At 31.5% G+C, this 15,629-nt stretch overlaps 2 protein-coding genes across 5 annotated transcripts; one reads left to right on the top strand and one right to left on the bottom strand.

The window, feature by feature from the left end:
• The first annotated feature begins 1,067 nt into the window (after positions 1-1,067).
• Positions 1,068-4,837, top strand: LOC125060204 (protein bric-a-brac 2-like). Of its 2 annotated transcripts, none has more exons than XM_047664987.1 (4): positions 1,068-1,468; positions 1,711-1,856; positions 1,940-2,492; positions 3,813-4,837. In XM_047664987.1, the coding sequence occupies exons 1-4, from the start codon at positions 1,264-1,266 to the stop codon at positions 4,109-4,111; spliced, it is 1,203 nt and encodes a 400-aa protein (XP_047520943.1). In that variant the 5' UTR covers positions 1,068-1,263; the 3' UTR covers positions 4,112-4,837. The 2 variants fall into 2 exon arrangements, with proteins under 2 accessions (XP_047520943.1, XP_047520942.1); XM_047664986.1 differs by lacking the exon at positions 3,813-4,837 and adding an exon at positions 2,844-3,730 and having other exon boundaries at positions 1,071-1,468.
• On the bottom strand, positions 4,832-15,416 carry LOC125060203 (probable ATP-dependent RNA helicase pitchoune). Of its 3 annotated transcripts, XM_047664984.1 has the most exons (10): positions 14,996-15,411; positions 14,441-14,599; positions 14,084-14,245; positions 13,531-13,672; positions 12,722-12,884; positions 12,028-12,180; positions 11,181-11,348; positions 9,905-10,079; positions 8,270-9,223; positions 4,832-4,950 (listed from the first exon to the last, which is right to left on the bottom strand). In XM_047664984.1, exons 1-10 carry the CDS (start codon positions 15,222-15,224, stop codon positions 4,871-4,873), a joined length of 2,385 nt encoding a protein of 794 aa, XP_047520940.1. In that variant the 5' UTR covers positions 15,225-15,411; the 3' UTR covers positions 4,832-4,870. The 3 variants fall into 3 exon arrangements, with proteins under 3 accessions (XP_047520940.1, XP_047520941.1, XP_047520939.1); XM_047664985.1 differs by lacking the exon at positions 8,270-9,223 and having other exon boundaries at positions 14,996-15,403; XM_047664983.1 differs by lacking the exon at positions 4,832-4,950 and having other exon boundaries at positions 6,257-9,223; positions 14,996-15,416.
• Between the last annotated feature and the right edge of the window lie 213 nt (positions 15,417-15,629).

The following is a 15,629-nucleotide window of genomic DNA, read 5'->3' as shown; positions in this document are numbered from 1 at the left end:
AATCAGTACGTCGTGTTACGAGGAAACCAGCGAGCAACGAGCCGCTCGTTGCTCGCTTTGAGTGCTCCACCCGGCTGTCGGTTTTTTGGCGAATCCTTTGACTGTTACGCGGTTCAGTAATTACGCGTCGCACGTCGCGAGTGATCATAATTATGATTTTCTATAAATTGTGTCTTTTTTAAGTACTTTTGGTCCAATTAAATTCAACAGTTCTACAAAATCGAGTCCTGCGTACAAGTTTTTATACTGTCAGTAATCATTTGGTTTTTAATATTGCAATCAATAACACACCATTTCATACGCCTGTGTTTTTTAAATAAGTTTTATGTCCAGTAACATTTTTTCTTCTTCTTAATTTGGATGAAAAAATAATTAAATAGAATTAAAGATATCAACATTATCACTATCACATCTCGTGAACACTGGCGGCGAAAGTGGAGCACAGAGTTTTAACGAGCATGTTACGCCGATTTTAGAACACAGCGTAACACGATCGATGCGAATGCTACATTACACCTCGTAACTTTGGTCAGTTCCCACCTTTAGAAACAGACCCGCGTATTTGCTTCTACGTGTCCTGGTATCATTAGGTACTTCATTCTATTATTATTGATACTATCTCTGGAACCATTTTCATAAATAAAATCATTAAATTGGAACGTACATAACTGGTGAGTCCCTTGTCCATTGAAAAGCGTACTTCTGCCACGGGATTTCGTACTAAAAAAAGATAATTTCTAAAAAATCTGTTATTGCGTCTTATAGCGGAGGTTGAAATCTACCACGAAAGCTTTTTGAAGGACTGGGCAGTGGGCACTCTCTTCTGACCCGTGAATTGAAAACCGATATACATAATAATTATTGTTAAATAAGATTATCATATTCCTTCTGTGTAATATATTATATAAAAATATACTTCACTGCGCCTATTACCAATAATTTGAACCATACAATATTAAGAAAATATTTCGATGTATGCAACACCAACTGTTTGAAATAATAATAATACTGTCATGGTCAAGCATGACAATGTCGCTGCCATCCGTCGAAATCTAGACTGGCAGTTGTCAGATTGGCGTGCCCATGTTTTTTTATTATTAATTGGAATTGGATTTTGTAAAAGGGTCATTAAAGTTATAAAAAATAAAACAAAACGCAAATTCCTTCAAATTAGCTAGTATACAGGTTATATAGTTATGCTTAATTTACCTTTAAAATCGAAAGTTTATCATGTAATGTGCTGTTAAGATATTAGTAAACAAAATGGAGCAACAATTCTCATTGTCTTGGAATAATTTTCACGGAAACTTGAGCAAGGGTTTCGCAGGACTGTTGGGTAATGGTGAATTCGTTGATGTGACGATTGCTGTTGACGGTCACTTGCTGCAAGCTCACAAAGTTATTCTGTCAATATGTTCACCTTACTTCAAGAAAATGTTTCAATTAAATCCATGTCAACATCCAATTGGTAAAGAGTTTTATTTATGTATTTTGGTTCGTAGGTACATTTTTTTATTGCATTAATTTTTGCAGTTTTTAAATTTTAATAATTGTTGTCAATTAATGTCCAGTCTTGGAAGTGTAGTATTATTATTTAGTTCCATTTATTACACTGTCAAGAATTCTTTTGAAATTAAGTTTAGCAGTTTCTATTAATAGATAGGCAGTAAGTATTACATTTAAAATACTAACAACAAAAATAATTTTCAGTTGTTTTGAGGGATGTCACACACAAAGCTATGAGAGATTTGTTACAATTTATGTATCATGGTGAAGTTAGTGTTAAGAGAGAAGATCTCACTAGTTTTATTGGGACAGCTGAAATTTTGCAAATCAAAGGATTAACCAATAAAGAGGTTAGTAGAATTGAAGTTTAACCAATAATTTTTTTGTTTAATAAAATTTCCGAGTTTAATAAACATTTGTTATTTGATTTTAGACTGAAGATGTTTTAGAGACTGACAAGGAACCTAAAACAAATTTAGATACTCATAATGATAATCCTAACTCCGAATCATGTGCCTCAGATATGTATGATTCATCTCCAAATGATACCCCAGAAACTTATGATATAGATATATTTAAACAAAGAAATTTACTTGGTAAACTGCAGCAAATCAGTGAATTAAAAAGAAAATCAGAAGAGCTTTTAAGAACAAACTATTATGGTGATATACTTAATGCAGAAAAGAGACAAAAGTTGAATGAAATCTCTACACGAAGTATAGCTTTTGAAAAGAATTTGAAAAAAATTTATGATGAGAATCCTGTTGACATAACCACTTCAATAAATCCAAATATACAAAGCCCAAATAAAAATACGATTGAACGAAATAATACTCAAAATGTTCCAGATAATTCTGTTGAGCTTAAGACTGAATGTGATGACAGTGATATTATAGTATCAGATCCAGCTGTTTGCACATCCCATGATACATCGGAAACAAAGAAAAACTTGATGATGCCATTAGACTTGCAGACACCACAAGACAGTAAGTATTTTTAAATCTGGTTAAAATGGCACATTTCAGGCCGATTTCATGTACATACATATCATTTCATGGGTTTCTGGGACTTTTAATTCTAATATTTATATTTTACCAAAACAAAATAATCATCTCTCTCTGCCCTTAACCCGTTACATGATATTAACTTATACATTTACTTTTCATCTTTATTGCTTCTGTAAATAGATTGTGTTGAAAATGCAATTAATTTTTTTCATTAAATGTGTTGCATTATTTTCTTTTTTGCAAATCTTTCATTGAAAACACGATGGCATTTTCAACATCATCAAATATTATTAATATAAAGTCATTTGAAAATGCCCATCGTGATTTCAGATTGTGCCGGTCTCAGTGCATTTTTTATGGATCTTAGACATTTAGTGAATGGGAAAGTATCAAAATCAATGGTAAAACCTGTTTATGAAGAGTATGCAAGGCCAGGGCTAGACCACCATCTTGTAACGATACCCCAAAAAGAAGATGGGAAGAAGAAATATCCACAGCGGTCTTGTCGTCTTTGTTGGCGTATAGGAAAACGTCGAGACACAAGATTCATGTGTAGTGCTTGTGAACTACCATTTTGTAAATCACCATGCTTTGAAATTCATATGAATGATGTTTATAAAGTATCAAAATTTCCAGGAGATTATTATGCTAATTGATGCAATTACTCATTAAATTTACTATTTTTTATAAGAGAAGCTTATTAACAAGTGTTACAAAAGCACATATAAAGAATCAAAGATTCAATATATTTGGGACCAAATTAAATCATAAATATATATTTTCATACAACCATTTATAAATTCATTTACAAAGTACATTATATACACATAAGATTAAGTACATATACATTAAATGTAAACCTATAAGCTATTTAAATAAGCTGTGATATAAGACGGCTTTTGTGTGCCAATATACATACATACCTTTTTAGTTGGTGCCATTCCTTTGCCATATTTTCATGAGACTTTCTTTTTGCTCATATTCTAGTCTTAATTTTTGTATCATATTTTTCTTGTATTATTCGACTATGTGTGAGTTGTGTGAGCCTATACATTTAGATCTCCAATTCGGATTATTTGGCAATTTGTGATTGCGTTTTAAAAAATAACATTCCATGAAATTAGTATTTTAAAAATTTATGTGAGCTAAGCTATTTGTGTGATTTTTATACTTTTTGATGTGTTTTATATCCATATTTTGATAAATAAAAAATTAAAGATATTTGAGTAATTTTTTTTAATCCTCAATTTATTCACGGTTCATATTTTTTTTTAAATCTGCTGCATGTTTATCTTACAGATGCATTATCTCTAGTAGTCAATGGATCTGACAGTCAACTTCCAGTGCGATATAAATACATTTACAGTAGAAAAGGACACAAACAATTAGTGCATATGAATTTTGTGTATACAAAACATTCAACGACTCATGGAAAAACTTCATGGAGATGTGTGCAATACTTTTCACTAAATAGATGTCCAGCTACAGTTGAAACTATAGATGCCATGATATATGCAGTGAATCATCATCATAACCATGAAGATTGTTACGAAAAACTCGTAAGAAATAATGTCTATGAAATGGATACTGCGAAATAGTAGTTTTGATACTTTTGTAGTTTTTTTTATTGTATTCGTACCATATTTAAAACATTGGTATTAAGAAAATATAACCTTTTTGTTTACATATAAAGCGAAACAAATAGAATAAGATTTTGAATTAGTTTTTTTATTAAAAACGTATACAGACTAAACATTAAAACTTCAATCTATTGTTTAATACAATTTTAAATGTGTAAAGTTCCTACTTTGATTCTAAGCTGTATATACTTACTATAAGAATAATGTATAACTTCAGGATCATATTATTTTTAACACAACTCGGAGCTAATTAGTGAAAACTAATTATGCTTGTTAATTTTTATTAAAAAAACCTATCTCCAAAGTATTATTTGTAATTCCAACATACTGTATAACAAGTTAAGAATATTGTATTACATTGTAAGTTAATTCTCTATACAGGTGTATTTAGTACTAGTCCATGCTGCATATCGAATTTGTTGCGTAGAATTACCTTGTTTGGCCAGTCCATAATATTTTTATAAAAATAGGTTATAATTCTAATCTACCAAATCTTCCATTACCGTCGTTATCAAATTAAAATACGGTTTATCAATCGTGACAAAGTCAAATATTCTTATTATTTTTGCTTGGATATTTCCTGGGACTACACCTGTATACCATTTCTAGTCTCAAACCTATTTGTTATATTATTTCCCACTAATTAAGTCTACTTATGTAAAATGAAACAATTGGATTTATATAAACATTGTTTTATTTACAGTAACAACATACAGTTCACTTTTTTAGTTTCTCTGGAACAATGGTAGTTGCCGCCTTTCTTTTCCTTGGTCTATGCTTTTTACTAAAACCAACACCTGTAAAAGTAAATGGCATAAGTTAAAAATGTAGACCACTTCACTAACGACTAATAAATTAATACAAGTAGCAAAAACAAATTCGGAATAAGTTAATCTTCCCCGGTTTAAGCGGCACTTCTCGATGGCGACCGTAAGTTAACTATTTACACTAAAGAACCCAATTAAGCTTAAACTCAAAATAACTTTATTCATATAGGTAAACAAGTACACTTATGAACGTCAACAGAAAAGATGTTAAATTTACATATAAGTTCGCAAGTCAAGGGCGTAGAGCGGGCGTAAACTCTCTGCAACTCTTTTTAAGCGCTAAGTTTTGAGTCATACAAATTGTTTGAACTGGAGAAAATCAATCCCAAGGATTAGGATCATTGAAATATTCATCAAATTCGATCGTTTCGTTTAACGAAAGCTTTGAATTTATTTAGTGATAATTCTCTAATTTCGCTTGGGAGAAAAATGAATACAATTTCCATATAAGGAGTAGTTTATCTTCTGGAGCCAGGGGTCTTAATTTATGAATTAAAATAAATAAAAATCACTTTATTTGACGAAAAAAACAATAACATTTTGTACTTACATTCTAAAGGTTATAAACATACAATATGCAACGAATCGTTGTGTTCTCACTATTAATTTTGGTTAATCTCGTACATAAAATAATTATATGTGCACTAGCGTTTAAACTAGGCCTAGCCTGTATCTTAAACGCTAGTTCCTTCCAGAACAAAGAAGAATGAATGACGCCTTTATTTCAAACAACAAAGTTCTTACACCTAATAACTAAATCTTAAGGTGGCGACTGAAATTGAATTTTCGCTTGCTGTGAGCACGTTACAAGTCGAATATTCGGGATGGTACACTCGGCTGTTGGTTTTTTGGCAATCTAGATTAGTCGGCAAATATAGTCAAAGCCATTCTCATAGTTTTTATATTGACCGATGATTTCTTGATTTCTTAGAATACATAACAAGTTCAATCTACCACTTTCATGTCTCATTCTGAATAAATGTATTGTCTATACACGCTTTCTCTTGCTTCTTAATTTTAATAACAGTAACCACCACAACGAGCAATTAATATTATATTTCCATATTTAATATTATAATTAATCGACTAATTTTTTTGACGACTCATTGGTCTAGTGGTTAGTACCCCTGACTGCGAATCCATGGGTCCCGGGTTCGATCCCCGGCTGAGACGAACATCGATGTGATGAGCATTTGGTGTTATGCTTAGGTCTTGGGTGTTTAAATATGTATTTATATGTCTATCTATCTATAATATGTATGTATATCCATAACACAAGCTTCACCAGCTTAGCATGGGACTAGGTCAATTGGTGTGAATTGTCTTTAAAAAAAAAAAAACTACTCAATCTTCTCGGTGTTTGCTTGTCTTCCGCCATAGGCCTCCTCCAGATTATTCCATAGTAATACGTCTCGGGCAGTTCTTCTCCATAGTGGGCCTGCTACTTTTTTAAGATCGTCTTCCCATCGGATCAATGGTCTTCCTCGGTTTCTTTTGCCTTGTCTTGGATACCATTCTATAATATCTTTGGTCCATTTACCTGTATTATCTCTTAGCGTATGGCCTGCCCATCGCCATTTTAATTGTTTCACACTGTATTCTATATTTTCTAGTGTCGGCCTATTTCTTATTTTCACTAGACTTACTCTTTCCCGTCTTTTGATTTTTAACATGCTTCGTTCAATCCCTTGCTGGCACACTCTCAATTTTTGTATATTTTTTTGTGCTATTGACCATGTTTGGCATCCGTAAGTCAGGCAAGGTTTAATGCATATATCAAAAACTTTGATTCTAAGTCTCTGAGGTATTTCGTCATTTTTCATAATACCTTTTAGGGACCAGTATCTTTTCCATGTACTTGCTACTCTTTGTTCTACTTCTTTATCCGTCATGTTCTTGGGGGATATAATTTGTCCTAGATATGTATATTCAGTTACGTATTCGATTACTTTTTGATCTACTTCTATCTTTTCATGCGCCCTGTTACTTATTATTTTAGTTTCATTTGTGTCTATTTTTAAGCCCACCACTGCACTTTCTTGGGCTAAATCTTGAAACATTTTTTGTAATGTTATCGGATCTTCAGCTGTTATGATTAGGTTAGCCGAAAATCTTAGGTGATGTAGACGTCGCCCATTGATGTTCATGCCTTGCGTGTCCCAATCTAATTTACGGAAGATTTGTTCCAACACTGCGGAAAATAGTTTCGGTGATAGTGGATCTCCTTGTCTCACACCTTTATTTACTTGGAATTCTTCCCCTACTCTTTCCAGTTTTACTTTTGCAGTAATATTTTTGTAGATTTGTTTAATAATATTTATATATTTGTTATTGATTCCCTGTTCTTTCAGTGCAATCCAGAGATATTCATGTTTGATCGAGTCCAATGCTTTCATGTAGTCTACGAAACCTATATAATATGGTTGGTTGTATTCGATACATTTTTCAACAAGTTGTTTTATTACATGTATGTGGTCTAATGATGAGAAGTTTTTTCGAAATCCAGCTTGTTCTCTTGGTTGTGATTCATTTAATTTATGTGTGATTCTACTCAGAATAATTTTTGAAAATATTTTATATAAGTTTGGCATTTGGTTGATTGGCCTGTAGTTTTCGATTAAATGTGTATCTCCTTTTTTATGTCTCAGCGTAATAGTACTCTTTGTCCATTGTTGTGGTATTTGTTCTGTCTCTATAATTTCGTTATATATTTTTGTTATTATTGGTAATATTTTTGGCATAGTTCCCTTAATTACTTTGTTATCTATGTTACCTTCCTCTGATGCATTAGAGTCTTTTTGTGTTTTTATAGCTTTCTCCACTTCACTTGGTAGTATTAGGGGTATTTGTTCTTCTTCCCGTTTGGTTTCATTTTGGTAGTATATTGTTTCTGTTTCTTGATCTTGATACAAGTTTTTAAAAAAATCCGTTGCGGTCTCTATTATGTTCCTTCTTACCGTATTGTACTTTCCAGTCTTTATGTTTTTTAATTTAGGGATCCATTTTTTTTCAAGTTTCAAAGTTTTCTGTGCGTTTTTCACACTTCCTGTTCTTTCTATGTGTTCTATTATAATAACCGAACTAATCTTTTTTTTATGTTTTCTAATGCTTTCACTTATTTTTTTACTTATGTCTTGTATTTCTTTATTGTAATTTTTGCGATCTAATAATAGCCCTTTCCTTATATTCAATAGCTTTATCGTTTCGTTACCAAGATTTCTTCTTTGTTTATGGTATTTTAAGTTATCCTGTAATTCTACTAGGTGTTTTTCTAATATATTGTATTTACTTTGTATATCTTCATTTTCATTGTTTTCTATTTCCGTTTTTAATTTCTCCCCAAAATCTTCTAATACATTTTCAGGAATGGAGAGTGGTATCTCCCAGTTTCTTAATTTTATGAAATGTCTTTTTTTCGTTGATTTTATAATCCCTCTTAGAATTCGATGATCTGAATTAAAATTAAAGGTATTTATTACATGTACATTTTTAAATACACGTGGTTTGTTTGTAAGAATGAAATCTATTTCGTTATAGGTTTTAGCATCAGGAGATACCCAAGTCCATTTTCTGTTTTTGTTTTTTTTAAATAAAGTGTTTGTAATAGTTAGATTAAATTCAAATGCAAAGTTTATTAATCTATTTCCATTCTCATTCCTTTTACCAAAGCTATGTGGGCCCATGATTCCTTTTTCTTTTTCAGTGTATTTTCCGAGTTGACTATTAAAATCTCCCATTATTATTAGATTACTATATTTAATATTTACTAATGTAGAGGTAAGTGTTTCGTAGAACAAATTTTTATCCTGTTCGTTTGTTAGTTCATGTGGTGCGTATATTTGGACTATTGTCCAGTCCTTTTTGTATCCTGGTAATTTTATAACTAATATAGCTATTCTATCGGAAATGCCTATAAATTGCTTAACTTTGTTTTTTAGTCCCATTTTTACTATAAACCCAACTCCATTCCTTCCCTTCCCCAAGCCCTTGTTAAAGTGTATATATCTATTATCAATTTCCTTTATGTATTCTTCTTCCCTTCTAGTTTCGCAAATTCCAATTATATCCCAGTTTATTTTTTCTACTGCTTGTTCTAGCTCTATAAGTCGCTCTGTTGATTTTAGGCTTCTGACATTAAGTGTGGCAATAAAGAGTTTTGAGTTTTGTTTTCTTCTTTTGTTTTTTCGTTTTTCAGTGGTTTTTTGTTTTTCCTTGACATCTTGATTTTTCTTGGTTTTTTGTTCTGGATCAAACAAGAAGGATAAAATTAACTATAAAAAAAATATATTGACGAATTTTCCACTAACAACTGTTACCGGGAAATATTTGATGTCTTTTGTCTTTTTAGAAATCAAAAATTATTGTGACTTGGTTGTCATATAAATGCCTTCAGAAATTTGTGTTTCATAGCTGTAATTAGTATGAGGTCCGGTATTTTGTATTAAGTTTGACACAAATTTAAGTTGTTGATACAAAGTTAACCGGGTCATCTAGTTATAATATAAAGCTAAGACAGCCATGATGCGATACAGTGCAACAAAACGTAATCTTTCCCTTCCATCGGCATCCGAAGTATTTATATAGCGATTAAGAGTGGCGGAGAGTTTATTGCCAGTTTGCCAGCATTTAATGTATATTTCTTTTTTGACGTTCATAAGTGTAAAATTCTCGTGTCACAATGTTAGTTACCATATTCCTCCGAAACGGCTTGACCGATTTTTATCAAATTTTATATATTTATAATGTGCCATTAAAAAATACATACAACCCTTAATTTTTACCCCTCTACATTCAACCCCTATTTTTTATTATAGTAGATAGTTATTTTTATTGAACTAAAAAAATGTTCCCTACAAATAATATACATGGAAAAACAACGTTTGCCGGGTCAGCTAGTATTTGTATAAATTTTAAGGATACATACGGATATCAACGTCTGGTTTCTCCTTAAGACCGAAAGATCTGGCGACTGCGTCCATATCCATACTAAGTAAGTTAAAAACATGTTTTAACTTTTTCACTTCAAATGCCCTTATGTACCCCTGAAATGCTTCCACCGCCATTTTGTGAAAATCTGGATCTTGTAATGCTTCGTTCAGCTGAAATCATTAAAAATTAGTTAATATATTTACAGTTTTCCTAGTAAGAATGAAAGACTACAAACATATAAAGTCCATAAACACCAGCGACAAGTACCAAGAAAATGGTTTTTTTTTTTGTGTCCAATTTACAATACACAATTTTTGAAGTGAAACTTGGGGGTTGGAAAAAAATTTAGTGTAACATTTTTTCGTTACGCGTCACATTTTTCCGTTACGCGCCATCTTTTGAAGTGAAACTTCTTTATCGACGTATGGGAGAAATTTTGTAGCAGGTTACGCGCCATGTTGCTTTTTGAAGTCAAACTTCTTTATCGGCGTTGGAAAAAAATTTACACACATTTGTCACATTTTTCGGTTACGCGCCATCTTTTTCTTGTCCCTACCACGGTTGATCCGAAGAGATTCGAAGCCATTAGTAACAAAAATATATAATTACGATAACAATGATAGTAATACTAATAATTCTATTACAATTAATGAAATTCTGCAATAATCTTAGTACTACATAGTAGTACAGTAATAAGTTAAAATGAAATAATTGTATTTGTATTCATGTCTATGATAATAAAAGCCTTTTGTTAAACTTTATCTAATTTAACTTTATTTAACCCATTTCTGTAAAGTTGCATATAGTAGATCATTTTTCGAAAATAAGGTCATAAAGAAGTTTCACTTCTTACGTGTGTACACCTAGTACACGCACACATTTTTATTTTTTTTCAACAAAAGTTATCAAACTGATATAACAACATCGCCTAAACAAAGAAACTCCCTATTTTATATTTCGTTAAACTCAAACTCAAAATATCTTTATTCATGTAGGTAAGAAAGTACACTTATGAATTGTCAGAAAGTTAAATTAATTGTAAATTTAGATTTACTACCAGTTCGTAAGTCAAGGGCGTAGAGCGGGTAAGAAGAACTGGCAAGAAACTTTCTGCCACTATTTTTAATCGCCAAGTATTGTCATACAAATTGTTTGAACTGGAGCAAATCAATCCCAAGGATTAGGTTCATTTAAGTATTCCTCAAATTTATAAAAAGCTTTATTTTTAAGTTGTAATGTGTCTAAATAAAAGATGGGATAAAAATACAAACCTTTGGTTGTAAATTACTAAATTTGTCCCATGTTTCGTATTTGTCTAAAAAGACTTTCGCTTCTTTGAGATATTCTATGAATTCTTTTTCCTCTGGTCTCAATAATAACACGGCTCGGCCTTCAGCGCCTAAACCTCTAGCTGTCCTTCCCACTCGGTGAATGTATTCCTAAAATATATACAATTTTCGTGGTCGTTGGTTCAATTCCCGGCTGGTAATTGTTTCGACAAAGTCAGATACTTTTCACCCTACTGGCTCAAAAGGAAAAAATACAGACATAAATTAGTTCACTAGCAATTTTCTAGAAATAAAAAACAGGAGCTTAAACAAGTTGCAGGAAACATTTTTTTTAATTTATTGTTTAACTAAATAACTAAATTAATTAAGGCATCAAAAACCCACTCAGTGGTTGAACGTTGGTCCTGAAGAGCCACTCAACACTACACATTCAATTAATACAAAAAATTACAGACTTAAGAAAATAATAATTGAATGAATACAAAAATAAATATACAGATTCAACAGAAAAAAATAAAAGTAACCATAATAATTACATAAGGATCAACAATAAAACATAACTTGCAATCTTTAAAATTATAAATGTTACGCAAGATTCCAATTTGAATTAAAAATATTTATGGATATATGTACATTGTTAAAAACTAAATTATAATCACTAGGTCAGTCAGGCCATAGAATAAAAAAGTAAAATGCCGGCAACGCACTCGTGAGCCCTCTGGCATTGAGATTTGAGAGTGTCTATGCGCGGCGGTATCACTTAACATCAGGTGAGCCCATTTGCTCCCTGTTCTATAAAAAAGAACATTTTTAATACTTTAATACTCACATTAGTATCAGCCGGAGGATCAAACTGGACTATCCAGTCAACAGCTGGTATATCTAGACCTCTGGCGGCCAAATCTGTGCAGAATAATGCCATTTTATCAGCACAGTAGAACTCCGAGATCACACTTGTCCTATCTGCTTGGTTCATTTTACCCTATAAATATTATCAATAAACGAAAGTGTATAATGTTTTAGTCAAAATTCATATGTGAATAACAAATCTATTCGGAATATTACAATCATAATTCTCTTCATGAAAGTATTTTTGATCATGTTTATTATTCATTACTAATACAGTTTTATTACGTATAAATGGCGCCAAATCGCGAAACGTTTTAACTGATTACCGCGCATGTGCATATACCACAGATAATTTCAAATTGCCGTATGCCATACATGCTATAAGCAAAATGTATTTATTTATTTATTAACAGTTAGTTGCATTACAATATATAATTTAACATAATTAAATTAAAAGGAGGGCAACTGACGGCCTTGTCGCTTTCAAGCGATCTCTTCCAGGCAGCCACTGTGAGAAAAAAAAAACAAACAAAAAAATAGGTAGTAGGTTGTCATCTCAGGAATAAAATTTTGTGTCGATTCTTTTTAAAATTACTTTTTATAATTTTACCTTTATGATGATTATAAGTTTATGTTTATTATAAACTATGGAATTTAACACAAAATTAACTTACATGTATACAAAGAACGGACATGTTGCAATATTTCGACAAGAAGTCATGATGAAACACAACCGATTTACAGCTTGAAAAAAACACCATTATTTTTTGATTTAGCGTCTTCTTCAACAATTTATGTAACCAATAAAGTCTATACTCTGTTTCACATATTGCATACCTGAAATTAACCAGTTTTCTTTACTAATCTAAATTTAAGTATTTTTATACACATACCTTGCCTGCCAATCTATATTTGTGAGAAACATAATTATACCAAATTCATGCAGTAGGTTTAGACAGATTTCTGAAGATTGGCCATTTTTTGTTTCTGATTGATAGATTGGGTGGGTAAAATCTATATGTAAAATTGTAAATAGCGTTAAGTAGTAATCTATCTCGCGAGATTCGTAACTGTCAAAACGGCATATGCCTTGCGCCACCATATTTGTTTGTTAATTCGTTTGTTGTTGAATGTATGCCGTTCAACCAATCAGCGTGCGAGGTGCGTTCCGTTTCACAATTTGACGGATTCACTTCGATAGATTACAATCTACCGAATAATAATACCATCAATTGTAAGCAGTATGTTGAGGTTCACAATCTTTCGACGGTTCACAATCTCGCGACATAGATTACAACCTAACGGTATTTACAATTTTACGGTAACATATACAACCGTCTATAATAATGTAACATCAGTCTTGCCAGGAGCAATACAAATGAGTAGAAAAATACTTTTGTATTATATATCTATATTGATATTTACTACAAATAACTGAAATAGATGCAGAAATTTGTCAACCCCCTATTATATAATAACCTACCCTTGTTTAAGTCCTTCTACTGTAGCCCTATCATTGTCTTCATCTGTGTTAATAGAGTAATAATCTTCTTTCATAGCAGATTTAATTAAGGCCTCAGTTGTATCAGACAGAGTAGCACTGAATAGCATAGTTTGTCTATTCTCTGAAATAAAATTTTGAAATTGTAATCTATGTTAATACTACAATGATTTTGAAAACCAAACATGTATATTAGCCCGTTGAGACAGATACATTAATTTATTTTTTCTTTTTCAATCTAAAATATTACTGTATTATAACACTATAACTTTAATTTAAAATGTCACACTACCTAGTGTAATACTAGTAATTTTCCTCCATATATCTCGCCATTTATTTATATGTCAAAAACATTTTAACATATTAATAAATAATACATGATGGGATTGGATTTTTATGTACCAAAAGTTGTTGCAACTCCTATCTTAAAAAGATTATTTACTCCAACATATAAATAAAACATCGCCTGCATATCCAAGTAAATACTTATGGAATATGTTTTTATGAAAATGTAATAATAATAATTTAAACTTACTCGGGAGTCTATTAATAATTTGTTTTAAATCCTCTTCAAAGCCATATTGAAATATCTTATCTGCCTCATCTAATATAAGACAGGAGACATTTTTATAATCAAATTCTTTTGTTCTCATGTGATCAAAGAGTCTACCCGGTGTAGCTACTACTATATGTACATCTGAAACACATCATTTTTACATCTTTAACCAAAAGTATTTACACAAAAAATAAAATAAAGATTTGGGAATCTTTAAAATTAAGAAAAGTGTTTTTGCTGCCTAAGTTCTCAGATTTTACATGTCTTGTTTATACTATTTAACTTAACTTAATATTATTATGTTTTTCTGTATGTACTTTAAATATAACTACTTACTGTCAGCTAAAAGTATGCTCTGTGCTTTTCTATTTTCTCCACCTATTATTAAGGCAGAAGTAATTCCTTCATGAAAACAGATAAGATCTTGTAAAACATTATATGTTTGTGTTGCCAATTCTCTAGTAGGTGATACAATAATACAGTAGGTTGATGGTGCTGAAAATTAAAAAAACAGATCTAATATATTTTTGTAAGTTAAGGAGCTTTTAAGTTTTATGTGCTAATCCTAGAAAGTACTGGTTTTAATTTAACTTTTTGTTTTCATTCACCATTGTTGGAGCGAATGATAAATGTGCACATAATAAAGTCCAATGGTGCACAGCCAGGGATCAAACCTACAACCTCACGGATGAGAAATGCTGAAGCCATTAGACCAACTGTGGTCGGCTTGCTTTTGATCCAACAAAACGGCAAGTGTCAGCGACAGGAGGCTGAGCACCTACTTGCCTATAAGACAAATGATCATGAAACAGACTTAGAAATCTGAGGCCTTAAAAGGTTGTAGCGCCACTGATGTATTTATAGTTCCGTTAACTTTTATATACACATTACCTTCATTTAAAAGCTTGGATACTAATTCCACAGCAGGAATTAGGAATGATAGAGTTTTCCCAGAACCAGTTTTCGCAGTTGCTACAATATCAGTTCCATCTAATGCTTTGGGTAAAACTTCAGCTTGAATTTCTGTCACATATTTAAAACCTACATTTTTAATAGCTTTATATGTTTCTTTGGTTAGATTTAATTCTTTAAACTTTGTATTTTTGTTTGGTTCACTCATTACGGAGCCAAGGTTATGTTTACCAAGAAATACAATATTTATTACATAAATCTGCCTATATAAGCAATGCTAAATAATACTTAATTTAAACATTAAAAATCTACAATTGGATCACTTTATTGAATTTCTTGAATAATTAATAAACAAAAACAATGTATCATGTATGTATAATTTTTAATTTTTTCGCCCATGGCGCAGGCTATAGTGTTTCGACCATACTAATATATATATTATGGCGCGTCTAAACGGGTCATGTTTTGCTGCAATTGATGGCTGCACTGTTGGCAACTAATTGTCCGGCCATTAGAAAAATATTTTAATGCAGCTGATGGCCGAACAATCTATGGCTGGGCAATGTGTTGCAATATGTCTGCAATAGTATGGCCCATGATGCAGACTCCTAAA

Source organism: Pieris napi, chromosome 21, assembly GCF_905475465.1.
Source record: "Pieris napi chromosome 21, ilPieNapi1.2, whole genome shotgun sequence".
NCBI lineage: Eukaryota > Metazoa > Arthropoda > Insecta > Lepidoptera > Pieridae > Pieris > Pieris napi.
This window is presented reverse-complemented; position numbering and strand designations above follow the sequence as displayed.